The sequence below is a fragment of the Pan troglodytes genome, chromosome 2, assembly GCF_028858775.2.
Source record: "Pan troglodytes isolate AG18354 chromosome 2, NHGRI_mPanTro3-v2.0_pri, whole genome shotgun sequence".
Lineage (NCBI taxonomy): Eukaryota > Metazoa > Chordata > Mammalia > Primates > Hominidae > Pan > Pan troglodytes.
In genome coordinates, this window is record NC_086015.1 from 111935317 (window position 1) to 111963266 (window position 27950).

Sequence of the window (27950 nt, forward strand, 5' to 3'; positions counted from 1 at the left end):
ATGTGAAGCTGTTTTCGAAGACAGTAGTGTCCAAAGTACAGTATGCACACCTCAGGGGATATGTGAAACTGTCTATTGAGGTGTGGGAACAAATACTAAAACGTTTTTTACTTGCTTTTATCTTATTCTTTTTTTATGTTATAATAATTATGCCTGCATATAATTTATAAGTGATTGATATTCTTATATTTTCAGCATATTCTCAGATCTTTTACTGTTTTAGGGGGCTATGTGATCAAAAAAGTTTGGAGATTTCATTTTTAAAAATTTTTAACTTTGAGAGATCATTTATCCAGGTGTGAACTATTGTCCATTTCATTGTTTATTTCAGTACCATGTATAGTATCTGAATTGTTTTGTTGAATAGAAAAACTCTTAGCAAAAACTAGTGTGACTAGTGACTATGAAATATTAGGCTGGCATGATTAATAACTTTTATAGTATTACTAAGAATGTGTAAATAGTTTCATTTCTGAGTATGCATATGTGCATATTATCTAGTCCAGCTCATAATTATACATTAAGCTTATATAAAATTAAATATGTTACTAGAAGTAATGGGACATGGAAGAAAATAGAATTGCAGTTGGTAAAATTTGGGCATGAATTTCTGCTCTTACGGATTTATTAGCTATGAGACTCTATAAGCCTCAGTTTCTTAATTTTTAAAACTTATTACAATAATGTTTATCTTCCATAGTTGTGTAAAGATCAGATGTTTATTCAAGGTGCATAGCTTAGAGCGTGTCACATAGGAGCTGATGAAAATTAAGCTTATTTTCAATGCAACCCAAGGTAATACACTCAGTTAATATTATATGAAAAGAAACTCTTTATAACCAAAAGCTCGCTCTGCCTTCTTACCTACACCCTTCTTACAAATGTTTGCTTTTCTGAGATAACAATGAGCTGCCAATTTTCTTACATGGGGTGGAGCAAGCTGGAGGTGGATAGGGCAAGCTTTCATTGGTGGTGGTAGAGGCAAGTACATGAAAGAAGTATTCCCATTCCCTATTTGATTACCATCTCTGCGTGCATTATGTCTCAGGATTCTCCCTTCTTTTCTCATTATTATCTAACAACTATAATGACAACATAATATTTTTAAATTGCTGAAAATATTCCACCTTTGGAGTATGTGCTTAGGGGTAGCATATGCTTCTTCCAGTGGTTTCTAGCTACGTTTCTGAAGAGTGTGGTTTTAGCAGTGCTATCTGTAAATGTTTGAAACTGATGGCTTGTTTAGTATCTGGATAGTTTTTCAGGTAAATCCTAACTTGTGCATATTCATTGTAGGCACATTCCAACTATTCAAAACAAATTAATATGTATACTATAGGTTTACCTGTGTAAGTCCAAAAGTAACTAATTGAATAGATCTGAACAGAATTTAAAACCTGCTTAAGACAAGATGTTAATTTTGCTTTAGGAAAGGATGTTTCCCATGTTGGCAGATTTGTAACAAGGGGTGATGAGTATACATTATAAGGCGCTTATTTCCTGGTTTAAGCAGATATATTGCTAACAGTGATCTTTGCAAAGTGGCAAGAGCTAATATAAACAGTGATCTTTTGGGATAGAAAATATCTTCCAGTTTCTGATAACTTTTGCAAAGATTTTTCCACCATCATCCATAAGTTCTGGAGTTTGAATAAGCAAACTGTATGTTCTTTGGGAGCAAATAATATTTTAGCTACTGGTGTCTAGGTGTATTTATTTTGTAGCTTTACCAGGAAGTTAAACAAATTAAAAAATGGAGAAATTAACAGTAAATTATAAAACCAAGTAATCAGTATATTTTGTTCATACTAATTATTTCTAATACAAAATAATGGTGCAACTTGTTAACTTGTTATTCTTTGAGTCTAACCTAATGGCCTTAGCCATTTTTGTCTACACAGAGCTCACTAACATACGAGAAATAAAGACTTTCATAGTGCTGTAACCACAGAACAATTGCACAGTGGACCGAATGTTTGTGTCCCCCCTCATTCAGTGTTGAAATCCTAACCCCCAATGTGATAGTATTAGGAGGTTGGGCCTTTGGGAGATAAATTAGGTCATGAAGGTGGAGCCTTCATGAGCAGGATTGTAAAAGGCCAGAGAGCTCTCTCACCCTCTTTCTACCATGTGAGGATACAACCAGAAGTTAGAAGTCTGCAGCCCAGAAGAGCTCCCTTATCAGAACCAACTTTGCTGACACATTGATCTCAGACTTCTAGCCTCCGGAACTGTGAGAAATAAATTTCTGTTGTTTCTCTAGTACTTTACTATAGCAGCCCCAATGACTAAGACAGTCATTTCAAAAGCCACAAAGAATGGCTAGTTATTGCTGCTAATCTAGCAGATGTACTCAGATCAACAATAGTTAAAATTCTGATTCCAAGGAACTCCTATCACAAAATGTCCTGCCATGTTCTTTGAAAGTGTTTTCTTCAGTGTTTTTAAGGGTTGAAGTGACCATAGCATCTTAATGTGTCAACTTTGAGGAGTTTTTTGGAATTCTTTTGGTAAAATTTAGCAGAAATGATAACTAGCAGTGTCAGAGTCTGCTTGTTAACAGACCCATGATCTTCTGGAGTACATTTAATTCAATGTTGAGTTAGGAAATCCAGCTTTTCAAAATAGCTATCAAAATTTTAACCAAGTTGCATGTTCAAGCTGGTGGTATTGCAGCATTGTTTGTAATAGCAACTTTTTTTTTAAAGTGAAACCTAGAGACAGCTGAAGTTTTTAATCAAAGGTCTGGTAAAATGATACATGCATACATTGGTATATCATGCAGTTTAAAGACTAAAGTAGATGTATATGTGCTGGTGTGAAAAATGCAAGGTGCTGAACAGTGTGCACACATTATGTTGTCTTTTGTGTCATGTGATGTATTTGAAAAATAATTTTTTATCCCACTTCTTAAATCTCATTAACATTCCTTTCCAAACAATAGCATTTCTCCTTCACAGTAGGGAATTAGAAGAAAAGTTAATTAATTTTGCTGCAAACCTAAACAGTTAAATGATGATGATTATGATTATGAAAATGGTGATGATAGGAACACTTATATAGTGCTTACTACGTGCCAGGTACTATTCTGTCTTTTAAGCATTTAATCTTTACAACCCTATGAAGGAGGTACTGTTGTACCTCCTATGGATCCCTATGTTTTAGATAAGGAATACCCTTACAGTAGTTTAAGAGCACTGTAATCACTCTGTAAGGGTATGCTTTGACACACACGCTGCTTTGACACTCACTAGCTAGCTGTGTGATTTTATGTGAAATTAATAAACTTTCTCTGTGCTTCAGCTTCCTTATCTAACGAAGAAACTCAAATAATTTTGACATTAACGGATATCTACATACTTTATGTCATTTTGCTTTCTTGTAGACGTAAGTTTGTTTGTGTCTGTACATGTTGTATAATATCAGGATGGTCTTATTTTTCTTCCCCAGAACAATCTCTAGGTCCACTTAATTAAGCTTGTTAATCTTAACTCATTCATTTAGCTGAATGTTTCTCAATGGAGAGTAATTTTATGCCCCAAGGGATACTTGGCAATATCTGGAGATATTGTTGATTGCCACAATGGGGCTGAGGTGTGTGGATGTGTGGGTGTGGGTGTGTGTTGGTGGGGAGCTGCCTCTGGCATCTGGTGGACGGAGGCTAGGGATGCTGTGAAACATCTTAAAAATGCATAGGAAAACTTCCCGTAACAGGGTTATCCAGGCTGGAATGTCAGTAGTTCCAAAATTGAGAGACCCTGATATACTGGGCATAGGAAAAGTTCTTAAAAACTGAATTCCTTTCCTGAAAAAGACAAAATATATTACTTTGTTTTAAGCTAGTAGCGTGGAGAAAAGTATGAGCTTTATTTTTATTGTTTTCCACACTGATACTCACTTTTTCCTCCTGGCATTGTATAATCTGTAAGTGCTAGAGTTGACAAGGGAGGGAAATTCATGGGACATCCACCCACACTTTGAAATGTAAACTTGTTGGCATATTAGAGTCTCTATCTTGGCCAGGTATTTTTGAAATCAACCCAATAGTGCCATAGATAGTTGTTTTTGGATAAACATAGAGATTGACCCTTCTGGTGTTAAAGCTTGAAACTTGTATTTATTTGAGTTTCTTCCTCAGGAAACGACCTTTAGGCCTCTCAAAAAAAAAGTATCCAAGAACTGAAAATTACCAGATCACTTCACCAGATGCCTCTTTGCCCCTCCCTAGTTATTGTTTTTTTGCACATTATTACATTTCTTCCCTGCTATATAAACCCCTAGTTTTAGTCAGTCAGGGAGATAGATTTGAGATTGAGCTTCATCTCCCCAGCTGTAGCACCCAATTAAAGCCTTCTTCCTAGGCAAAACTTGTTTCAGTGATTATCTTTCCAGGCGGCCAGCAGTAGGACCTAGACTGAACCCTTGGTATTTTGGTAACATTTTAGTCAAGATGAACATTTGAGTGGATTTTTATAAAAATGTGCCTATATACAGTTTACGAAGGTGATAGTAACACAAGTTAAATGTTTAAGTGGATTCTTAAAAAATTATGCATAAGAGCTGTGCCTGCTTTGACGTGAATAAACACAGCTTTAAAAATGGAAACAAAATACCTTTACAACTAAAAAAAATTGTTAAAATTTCAGTAAGTAAGAGGGAAAGTAGGAACTGAGAGTTCAGGTAGAAGGAACAGTAAGAAAGGCATGTCACTGTTTATTAAGATATGGATGGTATTACCTTATTTTTCAACCAGTAAAACACAGCCTACAGATAAGATCATCTTGGTTAGCGGATAAAGGTGTGCTGTAAATTGACACTGAACCATAGCTTGCCCTCAGATCAACCAACAAGGACCTAAATAGATTTCTGGAGAAGAGCAGTCTCTTAATCCCAGGAAGTCAGAGTAAATTTAGTTTACTGCCGACAGGGAAAGTCTATTGAAATGAATACGCTAGGGGAAACTAGATTTACCTTTCTTTTTTTTCCTTCATGTTAACCCTTTCTTAAAAGGTTTCCTCTTCTAGAATGGTAAAAACCTTTGGGTTATTTTAGCAGCTCAGTGGTGACATTTCAGGCTGACTACTTCCTTTTGGTTGCTAGGCACTTCGCCTTTCTCGCAACAGAGGCTGTAAAGTGCTACTGCTGTTGCTATTGCTGGTAGTGTTTGCCACACATACCTGTTTAGCTCCTGGGAAATGATGAGATTGATGATTCTTTCTCCTGGAAAACCTTTCATCACAGAGATTCATCTCAGGTTGTATTTTGAGCAAGCTGAAAAAGCCCTAGCCTTTCTTAACTCTGTTAATTCGGGATCCGAGTATCTTTTTGATTTGTTGATTAATTTTCCACCCATTTCTTTTTCAAGCTGAACACTGAACAGCTTAGCAGAGGCCTTCTGTCCTCTCTTATCTCATCACCAGAGGATTTTCCTCCCTTCTTTTCATCCTTGCTGTGATCTATGCAAACAGCTACTGGCCAAAGAAGAGCTTAGCAGAGGGGGAGGACTCCAAGTCTGAGCTTTGATAAATTCTGGAAATGAGGGGATTGTTGTCTGGAAAAGGCGTACATTTGTATTCTCTAGCTATGAAATAATGCCTTAACTGTTGTTACTTTGTATTAAAATAACACGGAGAATTATAGAAACCATAAAAGTAGTTTGATCACAGTTCTAAAATCCTCACAGTTATGTCTTTTTCTATACAGCTTTATTAAAGAGATGAAGCAGATCTGATCTAGTGTGAATGACAAGGTTTATTCAACCTCTCTGCTTCGTTATTAGCTGTAGTTTGTATCTTTCATCAGTATTTGAACAGAGAATACAAATTAAAATATGACTTGGCTTACTGAATTTTTGAAATGAGTAAAACTATAAAATAACAATTATCTAGGAAAACTATTCATTCTATGTAGGCAAGATGTAATACAGCAACGAAGTGTTTTTGTTGGGGATGAGCAAGAAATTAAGAGATATTAGAAGAAAGCTCTTTTAAATGAAATTTAGAAGGAAATCTCTCTCTCTGTGTATATATGTGTAATTTTGTGTTTTAAGATATCAGTAGCAAATTGTTGCAGAATTATTCTTGTCTCTTAATACTTTCTGTGTTACTTAGAGTTGGTGTGAGTCAGATGTAGAATATTGGTATGTGGTATCATAATTAGGAATACTTGTTTTACAGATGATTTCCACAGGACTTCTTTTAGTCCTTATACCAGGCCTGAGTTGCCCCCTCCCTTGATCTAAGCTTACTGAAAAGATACACAGACCTCAGGGTTTTTTAGATGGGTTCAGGTTCTGCATTTACTTCTTCCTGTCTGTGGTAAATTGCTTTTTTTGGTGGGGAAGGGGCAGGATATCATTAAAACAATGTTTCTTTGAGTAAACACAATCTGAATTCTTAATAAGTGACTTACAGTTGATCTTGTGGAATATATTTTATTGATTTGGGAATTACCCTATGCTGAATTACCTTGCAGTAATGGGCCTAGCTAGAAAGGCTGTACCAATCTAATTTATGGAATTGTATTAAATATGCTGTTACAGAAATGGCTACCCAATTACTGGATAAATAAGCAGTTCAGAGACAACAAATGAGAAACTTCATCCAGTCTTGTGCTTGGCAGCAAGGCAGCCTACGTCCATTTTATTTATGCAGTTGCTGCCACTTTCTTTTCTATTTCTTCTTTTGCCCCAGAGCATATAACAATAGTTTTACATATAATTTAACACTTTCTGGGCTTAGGGTAGGATCAGAAAAGGAAGCCAGCCTAGCACAAAGCACTGGAGTCTAGAGGCTTGAACTTTCAGTAAGAAGATTAAATGGGACCTGTTTTAGAAGAGTTGTTCTTGGAATAAATAGCTATGTAAATAAATATATATACTTATGATACTCTAGTCTCTTTGTTTTCATTTGTGTTGCCTCAGTGTTATTTTTCTTTCAGGAAGTATCCACAACATCCATTGATATTTGAACCACAGATTGTGCGAGTGTTCTTTACATCCTGTGTCTTCTATTTTATGGAGATGTAGAATCATGATTTGGGGAAAAAGTAGCTACATGTTATTTGTAGACTAAAATAAAACAAAACAGTGCTGTCAAGATTGTATTAAGCAGGAACTCATATATACCTCATGGGAAATAAATTAGTATAAACCTTTTGGGAAGCCATTGAACAATGAAATATTTGTGTCTTTTGATCTATTAATTTTACTTTTGAGAACGTATTGTAAAGAAATAATCACAAATATGGAAAAAGCTGTATGGATAATTGAGTTTATCATGGAACTATTTATAATAGAAAAAAATGGGAAATTAAATGACCAACTATAAGGAAATGGCCAAGGAAATCCCAATCAACCAGCTGTTGTATAGCCATTAAGAATGTTTACTAGGAGGATAAAATAACATGAAAGATTCTTTTGATATAACATTCAGTGGTGAAAAATGTGGGGTAGAACATCTTTTATTTAATATGATTACAAATTGGTAAAATATACCTATGCTTGGTAAAAAATAAGCATATTAATGGATGGGTAGTGATTATGTTTGGGTGGCGAAACTATGATTCATTTTCTTCTTTTAGAGCAGTTTCAGATTTTCTTCAAATGATCACGTTCTGTTTTCATAGTGGGGAGAAAGAGTGTAACTTTCCTACCTTCATAAAAATATTATTTTCCTTACAGCATTGAAGGGCAGTATTTAAAGTCAGTTTGCAAGCAGTGGAATAAGATTTTTGTAAAGAAACCTTGTGCAGCATGGATTCTCTACCAGATGAATTTTTTGTGAGGTAAGGCCACAGTCCCCAACCTTTTTGGCACCACGGACTGGTTTCATGGAAAACAATTTTTCCACGGATGGTGGGGGTGCGGGGAATGGTTTTGGGGTGAAACTATTTGACTTCAGATCATCAGGCATTAGATTCTCACAAGGAGTGGGCAACTTAGATCCTTCACATGGGCAGATCACAATAGAGTTTGCACTCCTATGAGAATCTAATGCTGCTGCTGATCTGACAGAAGGTGGAGCTCAGGTGGTAATGCTTGCCCACTGCTCACTTCCTGCTTGCTGTGCAGCCCAGTTCTTAACAGGCCATGTACCTGTACTTGTCTGTGGCCTAGGGGCTGGGGACCCCAGAGGTAAAGGATAGGTTGACAAAAAACAGCTGCATTTGTTGTATTCCTAAAGACATAATGTTTGTTTTTTCCACGTAACCTTGGGAAGCCAGTATGAACAGGAAACCCTTATGCTTCAAGACATTTCAGCAAGTTTGGTTAGTGGGTGATGTAGACTGGGTGAAATCTAATTTTACAAAAGTTCACTAGGGATTACATCCTCACTGAGGAGCTAAGAATTGAAAAATGTGCCATACCTTATTGTTCAGTCATTCTCACCAAAATGTTTTATGATTTAACAAGTGCTTACATAGACTTACTATGTCAGCATTGTTTTTAGTGTTTTTACATTATGTTTTACTCATAAACCTCATAACAACTCTATGAAGCGAGTGCTGTTATCCCTATTTTCTAAAGGGTAATTTAAGCATGATGCAGAAGACCCTGCTGAGTGGTTCAGTGGGCCAAGGCCAAATGACATTCTCTTTTCTCCAAGCAGGGCAAGTTCAGCCCACCTCTACCTCATATAATACTAAACAGGGTTGTATTGGAGATCTCCCTCCAGGCTTGAACTGTCTCATATGATAAGCAGTGTGACTTATTAATTTATTTTACAAAAGCATTTACTGATTCCTTGGTGCTTAGGGAATAAAGACTAAGACAATATTTGTGTACCTAGAGATAGCTTATTATATAGTGGGAAGATATATAAAAAGTAATTATATCTTTAGGCAAATTGCATAACTATTAGAGATTCTGTGGCTGTCTATAGGAAGAAAAAATAATTATTCCACAAAGTAACATTTGAACTGATCTTTAAAGAATGAGAAGCATTGTGATGGGTTTACAAGCAAGGGAGGATAAAAGGTCATTTGGCTGAGCTGAGGAAATAGCAAGAAAAAATACTTAAGAAAAATTTTTGGGGTGTATTTTGACTATGTTGCTAAGAGGTTTTGGCTTTATTTGTACAGAGGAGGAGGTGAGGGTAAGTTGGAGTTACACATCAAAATTTGTAATGGAGCCTATAGAAAATATAGCAGCCCACATGGCACTTTTGATTCAGAAGACATGAAGTAGGTTTTGGGCATCTGGATGTTTCAAAAGCTTCACAGTTGATTTTAATATGTATCTGGGATTGAGAAGTATTGGGTTAAAGAGGGAATGATCGTGAAATGGAGTTTGCTGGTAGAGTATACACTTGAGAACATTTTATACTCTTTCTCAAACCTTGAAAGACTTCAGAATACTGCTGCAGTATTTTTCATTCCTTGATAGCACAAAGATATAACTTGTGTTTTGCTTTATTTTTTGTAGGGCAAGTGGGGCTTGGAAGTGGAGGAAAAGACAGGTTTCTTTTTACCGTGGCACCTTAAAGAGCACTGAGAATCATATTGTGAAATGTTGGCATGTGTATATCATCTTTTTTAGAAACTTTCACTAGAAGTTTGAAAATGGATAATACCATTTTATTTATCTGTCCCAATTTACCCCAACAAAATCAATTAGCATATAGTAGATGATAAATGGTTGTCTGTCAAATGAATGCATAAATGTAAAGTCAAATAAGAGAATATTTATAAAGTACAATTCTGAATAAATCAGTCAATATAAATTTCTCACCTCAGTGTTATCTCTGCTGGTGTCCAGAATTAACATAGAATAAATCACATATGACCCTATATTATGGTGCCTTTATTATGGTTCCTATACAATGGTTCTGTATGCAGGCAAAAGCAACATTACAAATAAAATTTTCAGTTCAGTATATAATACTGCAGTATGTTCACATTTTGAGCTAAGGTTAAAAGCAAAACCTGTCAAGTGATCCCTTATTACTCAAATAGTTTCTAAATATGATACTTTTCCTCAGTTAAAAATATTTTGGAAAACTGGACAATTGTAAGTTTAGGAACCCCAAACAGAAAATAAAATGATCTATTTAAGATAGATCTCTCCCTAACCTGTAATATCTTCATAAACACACAAAACATCAACCTTTTTAAGACCTCTTTTCCCTTTACCTTGGAACAGTGCTATAAGGTTTTTTTCCCATTAGTTTGGTCTACTGCATATCTATTAAGGATGCAGTGTTTTTCATAATTGGCTTGCTGTTTTCTCTACCACCATCCAGTAAGGGCATGGCCGATTCGTCTTCTTTAACATGAGTCTCTAAAGAGATATGGCACCTACCACCATTACCAGTCTTTGATACACTTTGGTTACACTTTCAGACAATAATTCAATTGTTAGATTCTTTACTACTACAATTTGTGTTCTTTGTGAGAAGATGCTCTTAATATACCTCATTTTCATTTAAAATAGGCATCCTGCTGTGGAGGATCAGAGGAAGGAAGAAACTGAGAATAAGCTAGAAAAATCATCTGGTCAACTGGTAAGAGAAAGTTTAATTTTCATTAACTTTTAGTTAATTGATAATAACTAATTATATATGCAAATGCAGTAATACATCTAGTCAGTTTAATTACATGTTAAAATTTTTTGAGTGAGTCTACTTTCCTACCTTCATAAGTAAAATGGTCACAGTTAAATCTTGCTTTGATGATTGATACTGTATCTCAAGGTTGTCATTCTAAATACCATTCCTCACCATAACTAAAAATTAGTAAAACAAAATTGAATGGAATCATCCAGAAATAGCCCAACAATCATTTTTAAGAAATCCCTCATTTGTTTTTTGAAGGGAAAATTAAAGCAAAACAAAACCTATATACATATAAAGAAAACACACATACACACATACAGAATTTTATTTAGTAAGACATTTGAGTCATTTCTGAAGTTAAACTTATTCTTTATTTTTATTATCTTTATGGTTAGAACTTCTAGGTCTAAACGAAAGAGAATAACTCTGAATTATACATAAAAGGCTTTTATTACCAGTGATATGCTTTTATGGTAGTTAAAACTAGTTGTATGAACATCATATGTTCATATATTTTGTGAAAGACTGATGAAGAGATATTTGTTTGTTAGGTTCTCATTAGTATAATTTTACCTTCCACATAGTTTTATATAATGATTGATGTCCACTTGTTAATAAGTATTAGTCTGTTCTCATACTGCTGTAAAGAACTACCTGAGACTGGGTAATTTATAAAGAAAAGAGGTTTAATTGAATCACAGTTTCTTAGGATGGACAGGAGGGGGCATGGCTGGGTAGTCCTCAAGAAACTTAGAGTCATGGGGGAAGGCAAAGGGGAAGCAAGCACGCCTTCACGTGGTGGCAGGAGAGAAAGAGACCAAAGGGGAAGGTGCCACACACTTTTAAACAACCAGATCTTGTGGGAACTCTTATCATGCGACAGCACTAGGGAGATGATGCTAAACTATTAGAAACCACCCCCATGATCCAATCACCTCCTACCAGGTCCCTCCTCTAACACTAGGAATTACAATTCAGCATGAGACTTGGGTAGGCACATGTTTGCAGGAACATGGGTAGGAAAGTTTGCAGAGGTTATCCTGTAACTTAGGAGGGGAAAATATATAAACATAAAATAAGCACGGTATTCACCTGCATGAGGTTATCGCTGTAAAAAATGCTGCAGAGGAAGTACGCTATATGCACATGTATGTAGGGTTGTACAGTTGAGCAAAGGCAAGAACCAGGGGACTAGATCCAGAAAAGACATTTCTAGATGCAGAATCAGGAATACAAAAAGCAAGGAAGGTGGACACTTTGACCTGAATTTTGTTTAGATATTTAATCAATTTTGCCAAAATGGATTAAGCATCAAATATTTTTTGACAACTAACTTAAATTAAAAGTGTGGACCAGGCATGGTGGCTCATGCCTGTAATCCCAGCACTTTGGGAGGCTAATGTGGGCGGATTGATTGCTTAAGCTCAAGAGTTTGAGACCAGCCTTTACAATATGGCAAAACATTGTCTCTGCTAAAAATACCAAAATTAGCTGGGTGTGGTGGTGCATGCCTGTATTTCCAGCTACTTGAGGGGCTAAGGTGGGAGAATCACTTGTGCTTGGGAGGTCAAGGCTGCAGTGAGCCGTGTTCATGCCACTGCACTCCAGCCTAGGTGACAAAGCAAGACCCTGTAGGCATGACACTTATAATATTTCCTGTTGAAAAATTTTTATTCATGCTATAATCTTGCCCATGTATAAATTTGTTAATTAGTATCCGATGATTCTACAAGTACTTTTGAGTAGAATTGACCTTTAGTTTGAATTATATGCACTACTGATATTGGTCATTCTTTATAAGGGGTTTTCCTAGTTACTTTGTAGAATTTTGTTTTAACTTTTTGAAAAATTTCAAACCTATAGAAAGATTGCAAGATAGTAAAATGAATAGTAGTACAATGAACATCCTTCATAGAGAGTTAGTAAACTGTTAACATTTTTCTACATAAATAATCTTATGAAATGCTATAAAATCTAAGGTATATTTGTGGAATATAGATGGGGATGGAGGAATCTTAATTTAGTACTCAAACCCATTTTTTACAATGATAACCTCCTACAGGTGGATACCGAATACCATGGTTATTTTATGTTTATATATTTTCCCCTCCTAAGTTACTGGATAATCTCTGCAAACTCTTTTCCTTGTGGCAATTACCTAGGGGAGAGAAGGGCAAAACACCATAGTTGAGATTAGACAGATAGTCCTGCAATGGACTTTATTGGTTTCTACTTACTTTCCTGTGTAGCTTCAGGTCTGTTAGAGAACTGAAAGTGAGTTAGCCCATACAAGGGCATTTCAGCATCTCAAGCTCTATGGGGCTTCTGCAATAAGAAGTTCTTATTTTCAGAGATCAACAGCAACATAATCATATTCCTAGAATTCCCACAGAGTATAAGAACTCTGGTTTCTTGTTAAGGTTTGAAGGAAGGCCATCATCCATCTGTTCTAGGCCATTTATCCATCTCTGTTGTCCACTAGTTCTTCACAACTAATGTTAGTAGATATTCCAGCAGGACTTGATTGTGTAGTTATCAGTTAACAATTACTGATGCCTTATTAATTCTGTAAGAATAAATTCCTGAAGATTATTACTATTTATACAGCTCTGACTGAATTGAGATGTTGAGTCATTCTACTTTACTACTTTGTTTACAATTTGAACTATTACAACTATTCATTTTCAAGTTGCTGTGTGTTTAATAGCTGACGCATCAGTCATATAATGTAAAAAGCACATTTAGATATAATTTTCATGTTACAGAAAATAATATATGTAATATTTTAAGTTCCTAGAGAGCAGAGAACATATTATTCTTCCTTAGATTTTTTGTAGTTCTGTCATAGAAGCTAGGAGAACAAGGGAAAATGAGCTTTGTTCCTTTTTTAATGCTTTGGCTGATCTTAGAATTAAGAGTGAATGAGAATATGCAAACTGTGTAAATTTTTAATCAATAATGTCTTCTAGAACAAACAGGAAAATGACATACCTACTGATCTTGTCCCTGTTAACCTACTATTAGAAGTGAAGAAGTTATTAAATGCAATTAATACTCTACCAAAAGGTGTGGTTCCTCACATTAAGAAGTTCTTACAAGAAGATTTTTCCTTCCAAACTATGCAGGTAACATCATAAGTTGTTATTTGGGGCAGAAGTGCAGCTGTCTGTATATGACTTTTTTAATTAAAATTCTTTTTAAACCACACAGTGTAGCCAAGGTCTTGAAAAAATCTCCATCTTACTTCTTGTAAAGGGCTTTGTTGTCAACCTTGACTGTAGACTTCTAAAAAATTGAACAAATAGAGTCATTTGGTGCTAGCCTTTTAAGAATAATGGTAGGAATGTGGTTGGTAGCTTGTAAGCTGTTGACTACAAGGTCTAGTGTTTATTCCAGTCCTACTAATAACCTGTAACATGCCAGTCTGGGACAGGGGACTGCTTTTGTTCTCCTAACTCATAAAATGTTAACACATTTGGCCAGGCACAGTGGCTCACGTCTCTAATCCTAGCACTTTGGGAGACCGAGGTGAGTGGATCACTGAGGTCAGGAGTTTGAGACCAGCCTGGCCAACATGGTGAAACTTGGTCTCTACTAAAAATACAAAAATTAGCTGGGCATGGTGGCACATGCCTGTGGTCCCAGCTACTTGGGAGGCTGAGGCAGGAGAATCGGTTGAACTCAGGAGGTGGAGGTACAGTGAGCCGAGATCATGCCACTGCACTCCTGCCTGGGAGACAGAGCAACACTCTGTCTCAAAAAAAAAAAAAAAGTTAACACATTTGTCAAAAATGCATTTTTAAAAATCATATCCAAATATTTGGAATTATTTGTATAATAAATGTTCTGGAAGCTATATTGTAGATTTCCATCTTGAAAGTAGTTTTTCTGTATAATTTGTGGTAACTTTCAGCATAAGAAGGATACCATTTCTTAATGGAGTTTTCTGAAGTTAAAGAAAATTATATACTCTTTTCTTTGTGGCAATTAACTAGAGAAGAGAAGGGTAAAGCACCATAGTTGTCTTGAGAAGGCTACATTTGTCTTTCTATGAAAGAATATATGGTTATTTCCATGAAACACATTAATACTATTATGATTAAAAATTCCAACAAACTGAAGATATTCATAAGACTTTATGCACAATTATAACCTTAACCGAGATAATTTACCACAGTATAAGTGAATTCTGGCTAGAAATTGATAGAATAATGCCACCATTTCCCTCTTATCTTTTGGAAATCACTTAGAAACAACAAGACAGAAATCAATGGCCTTCAGATATGCAAAAAATAGCAACTAGAAGGTAAAAATAGAAGAATAGTACAGTCATCTTTTGGTATCTGTGGGAGGTTAATTCCAGGACACCCCCGGTACAAAAATCCAAGGATGCCCAAGTCTCTTATGTAAAATGACATAGTATTTGCATACAACCTGTACACATTCTCCCGTATGTGTCACATCATCTCTAGATTACATCTAGGTATTACATATCTAATACAATGTAAATGCTATGTAAATAGTTGTTATACTGTATTGTCTTTTCAATTTTTTTAAATTATTGTATTCTTGCTATTTATTTATTTATTTATCAAATATTTTCAATCCATGGTGGGTTGAATCCATGGAGGCAAAACCTGTGGATATGGAGGGCAAACTGTACTTATTTATAATGATAACAAAAGTAAAATACTGAGTAAAATACTTAAGAAATGTACAAGATAAACTAGTATTTCTTTAAGCTTGTTCTAAACCACTTACATGAGAATATCTGAGCCCTGTACCAGTTCTAAAGAATCAGAATCTCTGGGGATAGGTCTTTGAATTTGTGTTTTAGTAAGTACCTAAGCACTGATTGTACTCACATTAAATTTAGAAATCAATACTGCATATTAAAACAATAAGTAAAACTTTCTAAAACTCTATTAAAGGTAAGAAATGAGGACCTGAATGGAATAGTACATGTAGGAAGATGCAGTATGTTAAAGCAGTCAATTTTCTATAAATTAAAATCCACAAATATCGCATGATTCCACTAAAATAATGGGATTTTTTTGGTTAGTGTCGCTAAATGTTAAGTCTAAAGTTCACATGGGAAATAAGAGGAAAAATAGCCAAGAAAATTATTTAAGTATGAAGGAGTAGGGCTGGGAATTTGCCCACTTAAACATTAAAAGTTGTTATGAAGCTCTAATAACTAAAAGATTGTGTTACTTGTTCTTTATACCTCAGACATATCTAGAAAATAGAAGATAAGTTCCAGAAGTAGGACCAAATATATACAGAACCTTTATGAATGATAAGATGATAAAAATAGATAATACTAAAGGAAAAAGACAAATCAATCCCAGTGGGATATTTTAACATACTTCTCTTATAACTGATATAACATGGACACAGAATTAGTAGACCTACAGCAGACTTGCTCTAATTGAGACACACATGTATGAACACTGCACCCAACAGTGGCAGATTATGCATTCTTTTAAGTGCACACAGAACATTTACAAAAATTGGCCATATGCTAGGTCACAAAGCAAGCCCCATCAGATTTCAAAGTATCAAAATATACAGAGTATGTTCTCTAACTACTCTTCAGTTAATCTAGAAATCAATAAAAGAGATAATCTAGAAAACCGTATGTTCATAAGGTAAGATATATACCTCTAATCTAGGTAACCAATTGGCCAAAGAAGAAATCACAATAGAAGTTAGATACATTTTTGAACTGAATAAAAATATATATCAAATCTTGTGTTATTAGATAAAGCTGTGCTTCAAGGAGAATTTATAGCTTGAGATGTAAATATTAGAAAAAGAAGCAAGGTTGAACATCAGTTATCTAAGCATAACATTCAAGAAGTTAATGGAAGAACAGCAAATTAAAAGCACTTGAAAAGGAAGTAATAAGGATAGTTAAAACTAATGAAATCTATTTAAAACATAAAATAGAAAGGATCAATAAATCCAAAACTTGCTTTTTTGGAAAGACCAATCAAATTGACAAATGCGTAATAAGTATGTCCAAAAACGAAAGCAAAAATATCCAAAATCATGAATGAACATGAAAACATAAATACAAATACTGTAGTCATTGAAGATAATAGAGATAATTCTGCTACTTGGAGTAACTACCTGGTTTGTCTCATAGCAACCTGCCTCTGTGAAGAACTTGAAAAACTGGACACATTTTTTTCTAGTAATTCTTATTTTTGCTTTTCTAGTAATTCTTATTTTTGCTTTTCTAGTAAATTATTTAATTCAACCTGGGATAGAAATGATTCCAACCTTTACTTAGTTCTTTGAGGAAGGGTCAGTTTCTCTACCTTTTGTAGCAGATTCTGTCATTGCCCCCCCATACCAATTGGACCCTACCTATATTTTCAGTATGCTCTGGACAATTGTAGTTTTCCATGTCTATATCTCTATGCCTCAGGGCCTTTTTTTCTAGAACAGGAGAAAGCTACTTCTCATGGCAGCTCAGAAGACCCAAGGAATTAATATTCCCCCATCACCCCAGAAAGCACTCAATCAGTAGGTCTTGGGAGTTATTATATGAATATCCCAGTTGCCTCTTCCCTTGAGTTGGTTAATACTGAGGTTTGTATTTTTGAGTTTTCCAAAATTTCCCCGTTGTGATAACCGCAGTGGCCCACCATGGGTAACTAACATAATAACACATCCTTTAATTAAAACCTACTTTTCCTTCACTTTATTACTTCTCCACTTTCCTACCATTGTCTCTGTACCTCCCAAATAAACTATTTCCATTGAAATCCTTTAATTATGGTCTGCTTCCAGTGGAACAAAAACAGGGCCTCAATGAAAAGAATGGACTGTTTACCAGGGCTGCTCCTCCTTATAGACCATACACTCCAATTTTCCCCCAAGCCTTGCAAATCTGCTGAAGGCTGTGCCACAACTGAATATGGCAATTACTTTAATGAGAAAAGTAGCTCCAAAAGTCAGTCAAAAGTCAGCTCTCCAGAGATTGCCTTTCAGAGGTTTTTATTTTCATTGTGTTAGTAGTTTTTCATTGCTTTCAGATAATTAGTTTTTATATCTTGTCCCGTTGTTTTAGTTATTCTCATTGGGAGACTGATCTGAAACCACCTAGGCTGTTTGACAGAGGTGGAACTTCAGTATTATGTTTTATATTTCTATTCAAATTCAAGAGATATTGTTTGAGCTTGGAATGTAGGTGAAGTTCTTGGCTAGAAATGTAAATTTGGAAACTCAGTATGTAGACACTATTTAAAATTATGATAGTGGGTTACTTTACCTAGAGAACATGTATTGATAGAGAAGAGGCTCATTAAATTGATTGCTAGGGAGACTGAAATAAAGTATCTAGTCAGCTAGGAAAAAAACAGGAAAATGATATATATGGAAACCAAGTTATGGAAGTGTAGATTAAATTTTCCATGCAGATTATACATTATTAAACAGATTATGTAATATAAACCAAGCCATTGTGGGTAGAAAACATTGGGGAATGGACACAAAGACATAGTCCTACCTTTCATTTCAACCATGTAAATAAACTATAGTACATAATAAAGCATGCATTAGCTCAGTTGCAATCAGATTGCAGCATAAATCTTGTATTGGTATTAATGCCAGCATTCCTGTTTACCACAGGTTCAGGGCTGGAATATTTTAGCTATGTCACACAATAGAAGGTAGGAGAGTGAACTGGGATTACCATTTTCCTCTGAAGTAGGTGTGGATGTTGCCAACCCTTTGGCAGGTATAGGAATGCCTTTTTAAAAAATGTTTTAAAGAGGCTGGGCGCAGTGGCTCACGCCTGTAATCCCAGCACTTTAGGAGGCCAAGGCAGGTGGATCACGAGGTCAGGAGACCAAGACCATCCTAGCTAAAATGGTGAAACCCCATCTCTACTAAAAATACAAAAAATTAGCCAGGTGTGGTGGTGGGCGTCTGTAGTCCCAGATACTCAGGAGGCTGAGGCAGGAGAATGGTGTGAACCCGGGAGGCGGAGCTTGCAGTGAGCTGAGATTGCGCCAGTGAACTCCAGCCAGGGCGACAGAGCGAGACTCCATCTCAAAAATAAATAAATAAATAAATAAATAAAATTTAAAATTGTTTTAAGGAAATAGTTACAAACGACATTCATCGGACTACTTAAAAGCAAACATATGAGAACAGTGTATCTGGTTGGTATGGATTTTTTTTTTTTTTAAACCATCTTCATCTCTATTTTTAAAATTTTCTCCAATGAGCATGAATTATTTGTATAATGTAAACATATGTAGATGTTTGTTCAGACTTATAGACATTTTTAACTGAATAATTTTCCACAGAGAGAAGTTGCAGCTAACAGCCAGAATGGTGAGGAAATTGTTCCTGCTTTGACTTTACGTTTCTTGATTACACAGCTAGAAGCAGCACTTAGGAACATTCAAGCTGGCAATTATACTGTAAGTGTTTTCTTTTTGAAAATTTGATATAATGGACTTGGTCAACATTTCTCAGTGAGAAAACAGCCAATGCATGCTTATTTTAAGGTGTGGGCCAATTTTTATTTTTTTCTTTTACCTCTAGAAAAGGGTATATATAAATTGATTGCCTTCCTGTGTCTTATACTTTCTTATATGACTGGTAGATGACTTATGTATGTCTTGTACTTTCTCATGTGACTGGCTCTGTAATAAGCCTATTCTAGTCTCCTTCCCTACCACAAAATTGTTCATCTTAAGAGAAACTTGAACTAATAGAAATGGGCTTTCCCAATCAGAAATGGAGAATCATAAATTTAAAAAAAATAAGCCAAGTATAGAAGGACAAATACTGCATGATGTCATTTGAATGTGGAATCTAGGAGCTGAACTCACAGAAGCAGAGAGTACGATGGTGGCTAGGGGTAAAGGGTCAGGAGTACAGACTGAAGAGATGTTGGTCAAAAGATACAAAATTTCAGTTAGATGTGAAGAATAAGTTCAAGAGATCTATTGTACAACATAGTGACTATAGTTAATAACAATGTATTATAATCCTGAAAATTGCCTAGAGTAGATTTTAAGTATTTTCACCACAAAAATGATAAATATGTGAGGTTATACATATGTTAATTAGCTTGAGTTAGTCATTTCACAATGTATACATATTTTATAATGTCGTATATGATAAATATATACAATTTTTATTTATCAATTTAAAAAAAATATTCTGTCTTTTTAAACCATAATTAGTCAGCTTCTCTTCTGAGATTTCTATATTTGTAAAAGTTGGAATTTCTCTTATAGGTAAAATTAACAAAATGTATTTATGTGTTTAAGATCAAATGATACTTTAGAAATAAATAGGGTTATCTTCAAAAAAGGACTACCCAGACACCAAAAAAGGGAGCCTAAGACATTAAATCCCATATTATAATGATGTACAAAGAGATGGAAAAATAATACTTATTTAGGATTCTGGGGATTAGGGTTCTTACACGGTGAGTTACACCATTCAGAAGGAGATTCTAGTTGGATTCCAATGAGGAAACAAAGAAAATGGGGGATTTGCATCTTGTAATCCTGAGAACTTGGGGGATATGGCAGACCTGCTATTTCTCCCACTGACCAGATTGCCAGTCAGTGAAACAAATCAATGTGAAATCAGCCTTAACAGGTACCCATTGCTTAGCCTTCTTTACTTAGACATTACTTCAAAGATGAGTCTTAGACTAGGAAATGGAAGAGTTTCTCCCTTGGTAGCTCTAGGTAGTACTTGTGAGCAGAAGTGGCATTGTGATGATCAAAGCAGTCTGTTGCTGTATCTAAATTACTCTATCTGTCCTTCAAGGCCACCAAAAAGGGAAAAGACAACCTTGTAGGAGACAACAGTGGATTATGTATTATGGGGGTGCAGTTGCGAATAGCATCTCTATATTAATTTTATTCTAGTTCTTGGAATAATCTTTGCTGATGGGGAGAAGGTAGGAGAAAAGGACAGGGGCTTTAGGTTAGAAATGTACAACTTGCATCTTTAAATTCCAGAGTTTTTCCTCCTCTAATTATAGCATTACCACAATTCTGCATCTTATCTTGTTCTTAGAAATGTTTTATTTAGAATTATATTAGCTAGTCTCTGTTGTGTTATTCATGAAGCTGTTTTCTTTTAATTACAAAATAATAGCTCACACTTATTTAGTGTTTGCTGTATGACAGCCACTATTCTAAGCGCTTTGTAAAAATTAGCCCTTTTACTGTTCATAAGTACCCCATCTTAGGGCACAGAGGTTAAATAACTTGCTAACTTGACCAGGTAGTAAGTAGTGGAGTCAGGATGAAGTCCTTGGCTCTAGATTCTATGGTCTGAACTACAACATTTTACTGCCTCTTCAGGGATGAGAATTTTAAGGTGGGAACCACTTAGATGTTATGAGGAGTTTATATTTAATAGACTCACTTAGTCCATCAAGAACAAACACACGTCTATCTCCACTGAGATCAGTTTGAAGCCAAATTTATAATCCCAGTCAGTTATCTCCTCATTGAATACTGTTGGTCATTAGAAGCATGCAAGGTGAGAGTATACAGTTAGATCAGTATAAACAGAAAGCTTATGGGCCGGGCGCGGTGGCTCACACCTGTAATCCCAGCACTTTGGGAGGCCGAGGCGGGCAGATCACGAGGTCAGGAGTTCGAGACCAGCCTGACCAACATGGTGAAACCCCGTGTCTACCAAAAATATAAAAATTAGCCAGGTGTGGTGGCATGCGCCTGTAATCCCAACTACCCAGGAGGCTGAGGCAGGAGAATCAATTGAACCCAGGAGGCAGAGGTTGCAGGGAGCCAAGATTATGCCACTGCACTCCAGCCTAGGTGACAGATTGAGACTCCATCTCAAAAAAAAAAAAAAAAAAAAAAAAGAAAGCTTATATCCTATGGATATTTATCATTCTATGTACCTAGAAAAATCTTGTTTATGGTATGGGGAAATCTTGATGAAAAAGGGTAATGTGACAAAAGATAGGGTTATAATCTTCAGTCAATATAGAGCTTATGAGCAGAGGAGTCCAGGGTTCTCCAGAGAAACCAGACTGGTTTTTGCTGTGTGTGTGTATGTGTGTGGGTATATGTATGTGTGTGTGTGTGTGTGTGTGTGTGTGTGTGTGTTTTGTTTTATATACATAAAACATACAAATACTTATATACACATATACATATACATGATTATAAGGAATGTATATGTGATTTATTATGAGGAATTGCCTCATGTGATTATAGAGGCTCAGCAAGTCCCATGATCTGCTCTCTGTAATCTGGAGACCCAGGAACGCTTGTGATATAACTCATCCCAGTTCTGAAGGCTAAGAACCAGGTATAAATCCAAGGATGAAGGCAGAAGTTGAGATGAGATGTCCAAGCTCCAGCAAGCAGGCAGGAAGCAAAAAGGGATGAATTCTTGCTTCCTCTACTTTTTGTTCTATGCAGGCTTTAATGGATTGGATGATGCCCACTTACATTGGAGAGGGCAACCTGTTATACCCAGTCTACCATTTCAAAGGCAAATTTCATCTGGAAACATGCTCAGAGACACACCCAGAAACAATATTTAATCTGGGCACCCTGTGACCAGTCAAGTTGACACATGAACTTAACCATCACAAATACAATGGACAGGGAGGTCTTGGTGTACCCCTCACACAGTTTCCCTAAATAGTTACATAATTACATTACTCCAGAACATATTAAAAAAAAAACAAAACAGGAAATTGATGTTGGTCCATGGGGCTTTGTGTCTGGGGTCTCCAAGACCACCCTCATGTTCAGAGATTTGCTAGAAGGACTGGACTCAGCATATGGTTATACTAACATCTAAGATTTATTATGGTGATGTGATAAGGATACATAGTAGATCATATGGGGAAAAGACACAGGTGAAGTCTGAGGAAAGCCATCTGCAGGTTCCTCCATATTTTCTCCCTTCCATGAGAAGCTACACAGCATATACGGCCACCTCCAGCAATGAAAATGTAGCAACATCCACAGTGTTTCTGCCCAGGGAAGCCTATAAGAGACTCAGTGATCAATATTTTTATTGGGCGTTGGTCATCTAGGTACCTGCTGCCTGGCATGTATCAAAATTCCACACTTCCAGAAGAAAATCCCAGGTGCTCAGCATAAATCATAGTGTTTGCACAAATAGTCTAGACATAGTAAGGCACCTTTATCAGTTAGGGAACACTGCCAAAATTCAAGTTCCCAGACATCAGCCAAAGATCAACTTTGCAAGCAGGACTTAATAAGGATAACAGCCTCAGGCCAGCTAGGTTAGCTTTTTAATGCCCAGGCTTGTATAGTTCTGTGCCATTTTATCAAATGTGTACATTTATGTAACTACTACTGCAATCAAGATAAAAGAACTATTCCACCACCACAAAAATCTCTCTTATGACTTTTATGGTCACACCCACCTCTCTCCCTCTACAATTCACTGATCCCTAATCTATCTCATCTCAGTAATTTTGCATAGACCATTTTTATACAAAGGAAATATCCACATGGTTTAATTTTTCATTGAAGAAGTGATAAGCTTTATGTTCATACTATTTTGCAGAATCCATGTGGGAGAGCAAAGGATTTTGATTTAAAAGATCATTGTTTTTGTTTTGTTTTGTTTTGTTTTGTTTTTGTTTTGAGATGGAGTCTCACTCTGTCACCCAGGCTGGAATGCAGTGGCATGATCTCGGCTCACTGCAACCTCCACCTCCTGGGTTCAAGTGATTCTCCTGCCTCAGCCTCCCGAGTAGCTGGGACTACAGGCGCGTGCCACCACGCCTGGCTAATTTTTTGTATTTTTAGTAGAGACAGGGTTTCACCATGTTGGCCAGGATGGTCTCGATGTCCTGACCTTGTAATCTGCCTGCCTCGGCCTCCCAAAGTGCTGGGATTACAGGCATGAGCCACTGCACCCAGCCAGATCATTGTATTTTTAAAGGTGGATGGTAGATACTTCAGTGTTCGTTATATTATTATTTAATGTGTTCTTGATACCTAAAATATTACATAATAAAAGAGACAGAGTGAATGAGAGTTTTTGAAAGGTTTAATGTAACAAATTTTTATACTTCTTTTTTACCAGTTTTTAAAAATTTTTATTTTTAATTTTTGTGGGTATATAGGTGTACATTTTATGGGGTACGTGAGATACTTTGATGCAGGCATACAATACATAATAATCACATCAGGGTAAATGGGCTATCCATCACCTCAAGCATTTATCCTTTGTATTACAACAATCCATTTATACTGTTTCTTATTTTAAAATGTACAATGAATTATTGTTGACTGTATACTCATTTCAACAGATGCTGAGAAAGTAGGGTTGGTATTTTTGTAGAGATAGTGTCTCACACTATTGCCCACTTAGGTTAAAATGGCTTATGTACAAAATACAGGCAATAACAAATGCTGGTGAGGATGTGGAGAAAAGAGAACCCTCTTACACTGTTAGTGGGAATGTAAATTAGTAAAACCACTATGGCAAGCAGTTTGGAGGTTCCTCAAAAAACTGAAAATAGATCTACCATAGGATCCAGCAATCCCACTGCTGGGATATACCCAAAAGAAAGAAAATCAGTGTATCAAAGAAATATTTGCATTCTCATGTTTATTGCAGCACTATTCACAATAGCCAAGATTTGAAAGCAACCTAAGTGTCCATCCAGATGAATAAATAACGAAAATATGGTACATATACACAGGGGAGTACTATTCAGCCATAAAAAAGCACAAGATTCCCCCCAGCACTTTGAGAGGCTGAGATGGGAGGATCACTTGAACTCAGGAGTTCAAGATCAGCCTGGGTAATAGTGTGAGACCCCATCTCTAAAAAAAAAAAAAATTAAAATAATGAGATCCTGTCACTTGAAACAACATGGATGGAACTGGAGGTCATTATGTGAAGTGAAATAAACCAGATAGAGAAAGACAAACTTTGCATGTTCTCACTCATTTTTGGGAGCCAAAAATTAAAACAAGTGAACTCAAAAAAATAGATAGTAGAATGATGGTTACCAGAGGCTGGGAAGGGTAGGTGGGGGTTGGGGAGACAGTGGTGAATTCTTTAGCATGTCAATTGCTTTTTTAAGCTCCAGAATTTCTACTTGATTTTTAAAAATTATTTTCAATTTCTTTGTTCAATTTATCTGATAGGATTCTGAATTCCTTCTCTGTGTTATCTTGAATTTCATTGAACTTCCTCAAAACAGCTGTTTGGAAGTCTGTGTCTGAAAGGTCACATGTTTGTCTCTCTGGGATTGGCAACTGGTGCCTTTTTCGGTTTGGTAAAGTCATGTTTTCCTGGATGGGCTTGATGCTAATGGATGTCCATCGATGTCTGGGCATTGGAGAGTTAGGTATTCATTATAGGCTTCACTGTATGGCCTTGTTTTGTACCTGTCCTTCTTGGGAAGTCTTTCCAGGTATTCAAAGGGACTTGCATATTGTGATTTAAGTCTTTGGTCACTGCTGCTATATCTGCATTAGGGGACACTCTAAGCCCAGTAACCCTGTGTCTCTTGCAGATTCATAGAGATACCATCTTGGTAGTCTTTGGTAAGATCTGGAAGAACTCCTTGGATTACCAGGCAGAGACTCTTGTTCTCTTCTTCCTTTACCCCAAACAAACAGAGTCTCTCTCTCTCTCTCTCTCTCTCTCTCTCTGTGTGTGTGTGTGTGTGTGTGTGTGTGTGTGTGTGTATGGAGCTGCCTGGAGCTGGGGGAGGGGTGACACAAGCATTCTTGTGGCCACGACCACTGAGACTCCTCTAGTTCAGATCCGAAGCCAGCCCAGTACTGGTTCTTGCTCAAACCCTATGGTGACGACTGCCTTGCTACCATCTATACTGAGTCTCTTCTTTCTGAGCAGTGCGTTTCTCTCTGGCCCAGGGCGAGTGCAGAAGTGCCAGACAGGACTTGAAGTCTGGAAGTGGGAACCCTGGAAGCCCACTTGGTGTTCTATCCCACTGTGGCTGAGCTGATACTCAAGCTGCAAGACAAAGTCCCCTTTACTTTTCCCTCTGCCTTTCTCAAGCAGAAAGGCATCTCTCACCATAGCCACCACAGCTGGGAATGTGTTGGGTCACATCTGAAGCCAGCATAGCTCTGAGTCTCACCCAAGGCCCATGGCGAGTACTGCTACTACTGTTGATTATTCAGGGCCCAAGGGCTCTTTAGTCAGCAGGTAATGAACCCTGCCAGGACTGGGTTCTTACCTTCAAGGCAGTGGATTCACTTCTGCCCCAGGATGTGTCTAGAAATATTGTCTTGGAGCTAGAGCCTCAGGATTCTACTGTGACTGAGCCGATATTCAAGTGGCAAGGCAAAATCGTCTTTACTCTTCTCTCTCCTCTGCTCAAGCAGAGGGAAGGTGTCTCTCCCAGACGTGTGAGTTGTTATCCCTGGAGTTGGAGGGGTGACATAAGCACTCCCTTGCCTGCCCCATCTGGTATCTTACTAGGTTGTATACACCACAAATCCACTGGCTCCAAGCCCAGCACAGCACCAGGACATGGCCAGGAACTGCAGTCCTTGTGGCCTAGACTGCCTTTTATTTAGGACCCCAGAGCACTTTGGCCCACACTGGCAGGGCTTGCTGGAACTCAGGCTCTGACTGCTGGGATGGACAATTTACCTATGGCTAACACTTGTCTAAATGCTACCTCCGTGATCACTGACTGAGTTCTGCTCAGTGTGGCTTTCTGATGTGACGGGGCAGCACTGAGTTCCAGTGCAAAGTCCTTCCCCCAAGCGCAGATTCTCTCTCCATGTCACATAGCTGTAGTCAGGGGATGGAGGAAGGGATGGTATAGGCAACTTAAGACTGTCTTTCCTACCCTCTTCAGTGCCTCTTTCCTTAATATGATGTTCAAACCAGGTAATGTGATCACTCACCTGATTTTTGTTTCTATGAAGGGGCTTTTCTATGGGGTATTTGTTCAGTGTGGTGTTCCTGTGTTGGTGACGATTGTTGGAGCTTCTATTTGGCCATCTTTCTTCCATATCCTTTCCTTTGATTAAATTTTAATGTTTTATTTTGAGATTATTGACTATCCTCTTTCTTCCTGGGTCAAATTATCAAATATATCTAAAATACATTATCGTTATTATTAGATGACTGATAATGTTTTGATAATTTTTACTTGTTTTAATAATTATTAATTAAGCTTAGGATATTTAATTAAGCTTGTTGTACTGAAAAGTAGCTTAGTCTAAATAACCAATTAACATATTTTTTTCTTTGTAGGCACACCAGATTAATATTGGTTATTATTTGACATTACTGTTTTTATATGGAGTAGCACTCACTGAAAGAGGAAAGAAAGAGGTATGTAACATGTTATTTGCCCTTTATAAATCTTTTTACATCTTGGAATAATCAGGCCAAAGATTATAATATGAAACTAAAAATATTAAAAAAGGAAACTTAATATTAGCTTATAACTTCATTTCTTTTATTTATCTTTTGAATGCTTACCATTCATGTAAAATAAAAAATTATTTAGCTTCTTTCACTTACATAATACATTTTAATCCATTTTCTAGTATAGCTTAATCCCTCTGGTTTTAATCGTATCCCTTTTGTAAAATATGAATTGTACCTCAAATTATTTGTCAAACAAGTGCAAATAAGTACAAATCTGGGAATTAACTAGATAATTTCTAAGGGTTCTGTTGAATTTAACATTTCCTTTTTTTTCTGATTTTTAATGATTTCTCATATTTTCTTCATAGCTTTGATATTTCTCTTATTTTTTCTTCCCAAATCTGTATTTCTGACTTCATAAATTAAATATATAAATATGACTTGTTAATTAGAATTAACAAGTGAAGTAGAATTGATAAGCAGCGAAACTGAAAACATTCTATTTTAAATACTTTAATGTAGTACTAATTGTTTAGTGTGATGTACTAGAGAATATTTTAAAGTAAGGCCAGGCAGCATTTTTCCAGCTTTTTTTTTCTAGAGAGACTGAGGCCATTATGCCTTTTTCACTGAAGCATCTATTATAACAGATCCTGATATTTACTTCCAGACCTATGTTGTTTATGATTAAGGTGGTGATTCCCCAAAAGAGTTTATATCTATGGGCAACAAATCACTTACTTTCTATCTGAAATACTGTGAAGAATTGTGCTCCCATTAGGAAGAATGATAAAGAATTGTGCTCTAACAGTTATCAGAAAAGCCCTTATTTTGGCTAGTAGTACTTGCCAGTTAGATATGTATATGTATGTATTTAAAAGATGGCGTCTCACTATGTTGCCCAAGCTGGACTTAACTCCTGGGTTCAAGCAATCCTCCTGCTTCAGCCTGCTAAGGAGCTGACACTATCAGTGTGCACCACCATGCCTAATTGCCAGTTTTAGATACACAAATTTT

At 36.4% G+C, this 27950-nt stretch overlaps 1 protein-coding gene across 8 annotated transcripts in view; it reads left to right on the forward strand.

Moving 5' to 3' along the window:
* DZIP3 (DAZ interacting zinc finger protein 3) overlaps positions 1 to 27950 on the forward strand; it is a 104293-nt gene that overhangs the window by 8138 nt on the left and 68205 nt on the right. For 5 of the 8 annotated variants that reach the window (XR_010155684.1, XM_001151742.6, XM_016941613.3 and 2 more), the window contains exons 2-6: positions 7682 to 7785; positions 10433 to 10502; positions 13523 to 13678; positions 18878 to 18994; positions 26814 to 26894. Coding sequence is in view for 7 of the 8 variants with exons in the window: in XM_001151742.6 (XP_001151742.2) it covers positions 7754 to 7785; positions 10433 to 10502; positions 13523 to 13678; positions 18878 to 18994; positions 26814 to 26894 (456 nt within the window). In the remaining variant the exon portion in view is untranslated. Of the gene's footprint in view, positions 1 to 5164; positions 5255 to 7681; positions 7786 to 10432; positions 10503 to 13522; positions 13679 to 18877; positions 18995 to 26813; positions 26895 to 27950 lie in introns of those variants that run through there. The other 3 variants (XM_016941612.3, XM_063806951.1, XM_009446101.5) reach the window with 2 other exon arrangements.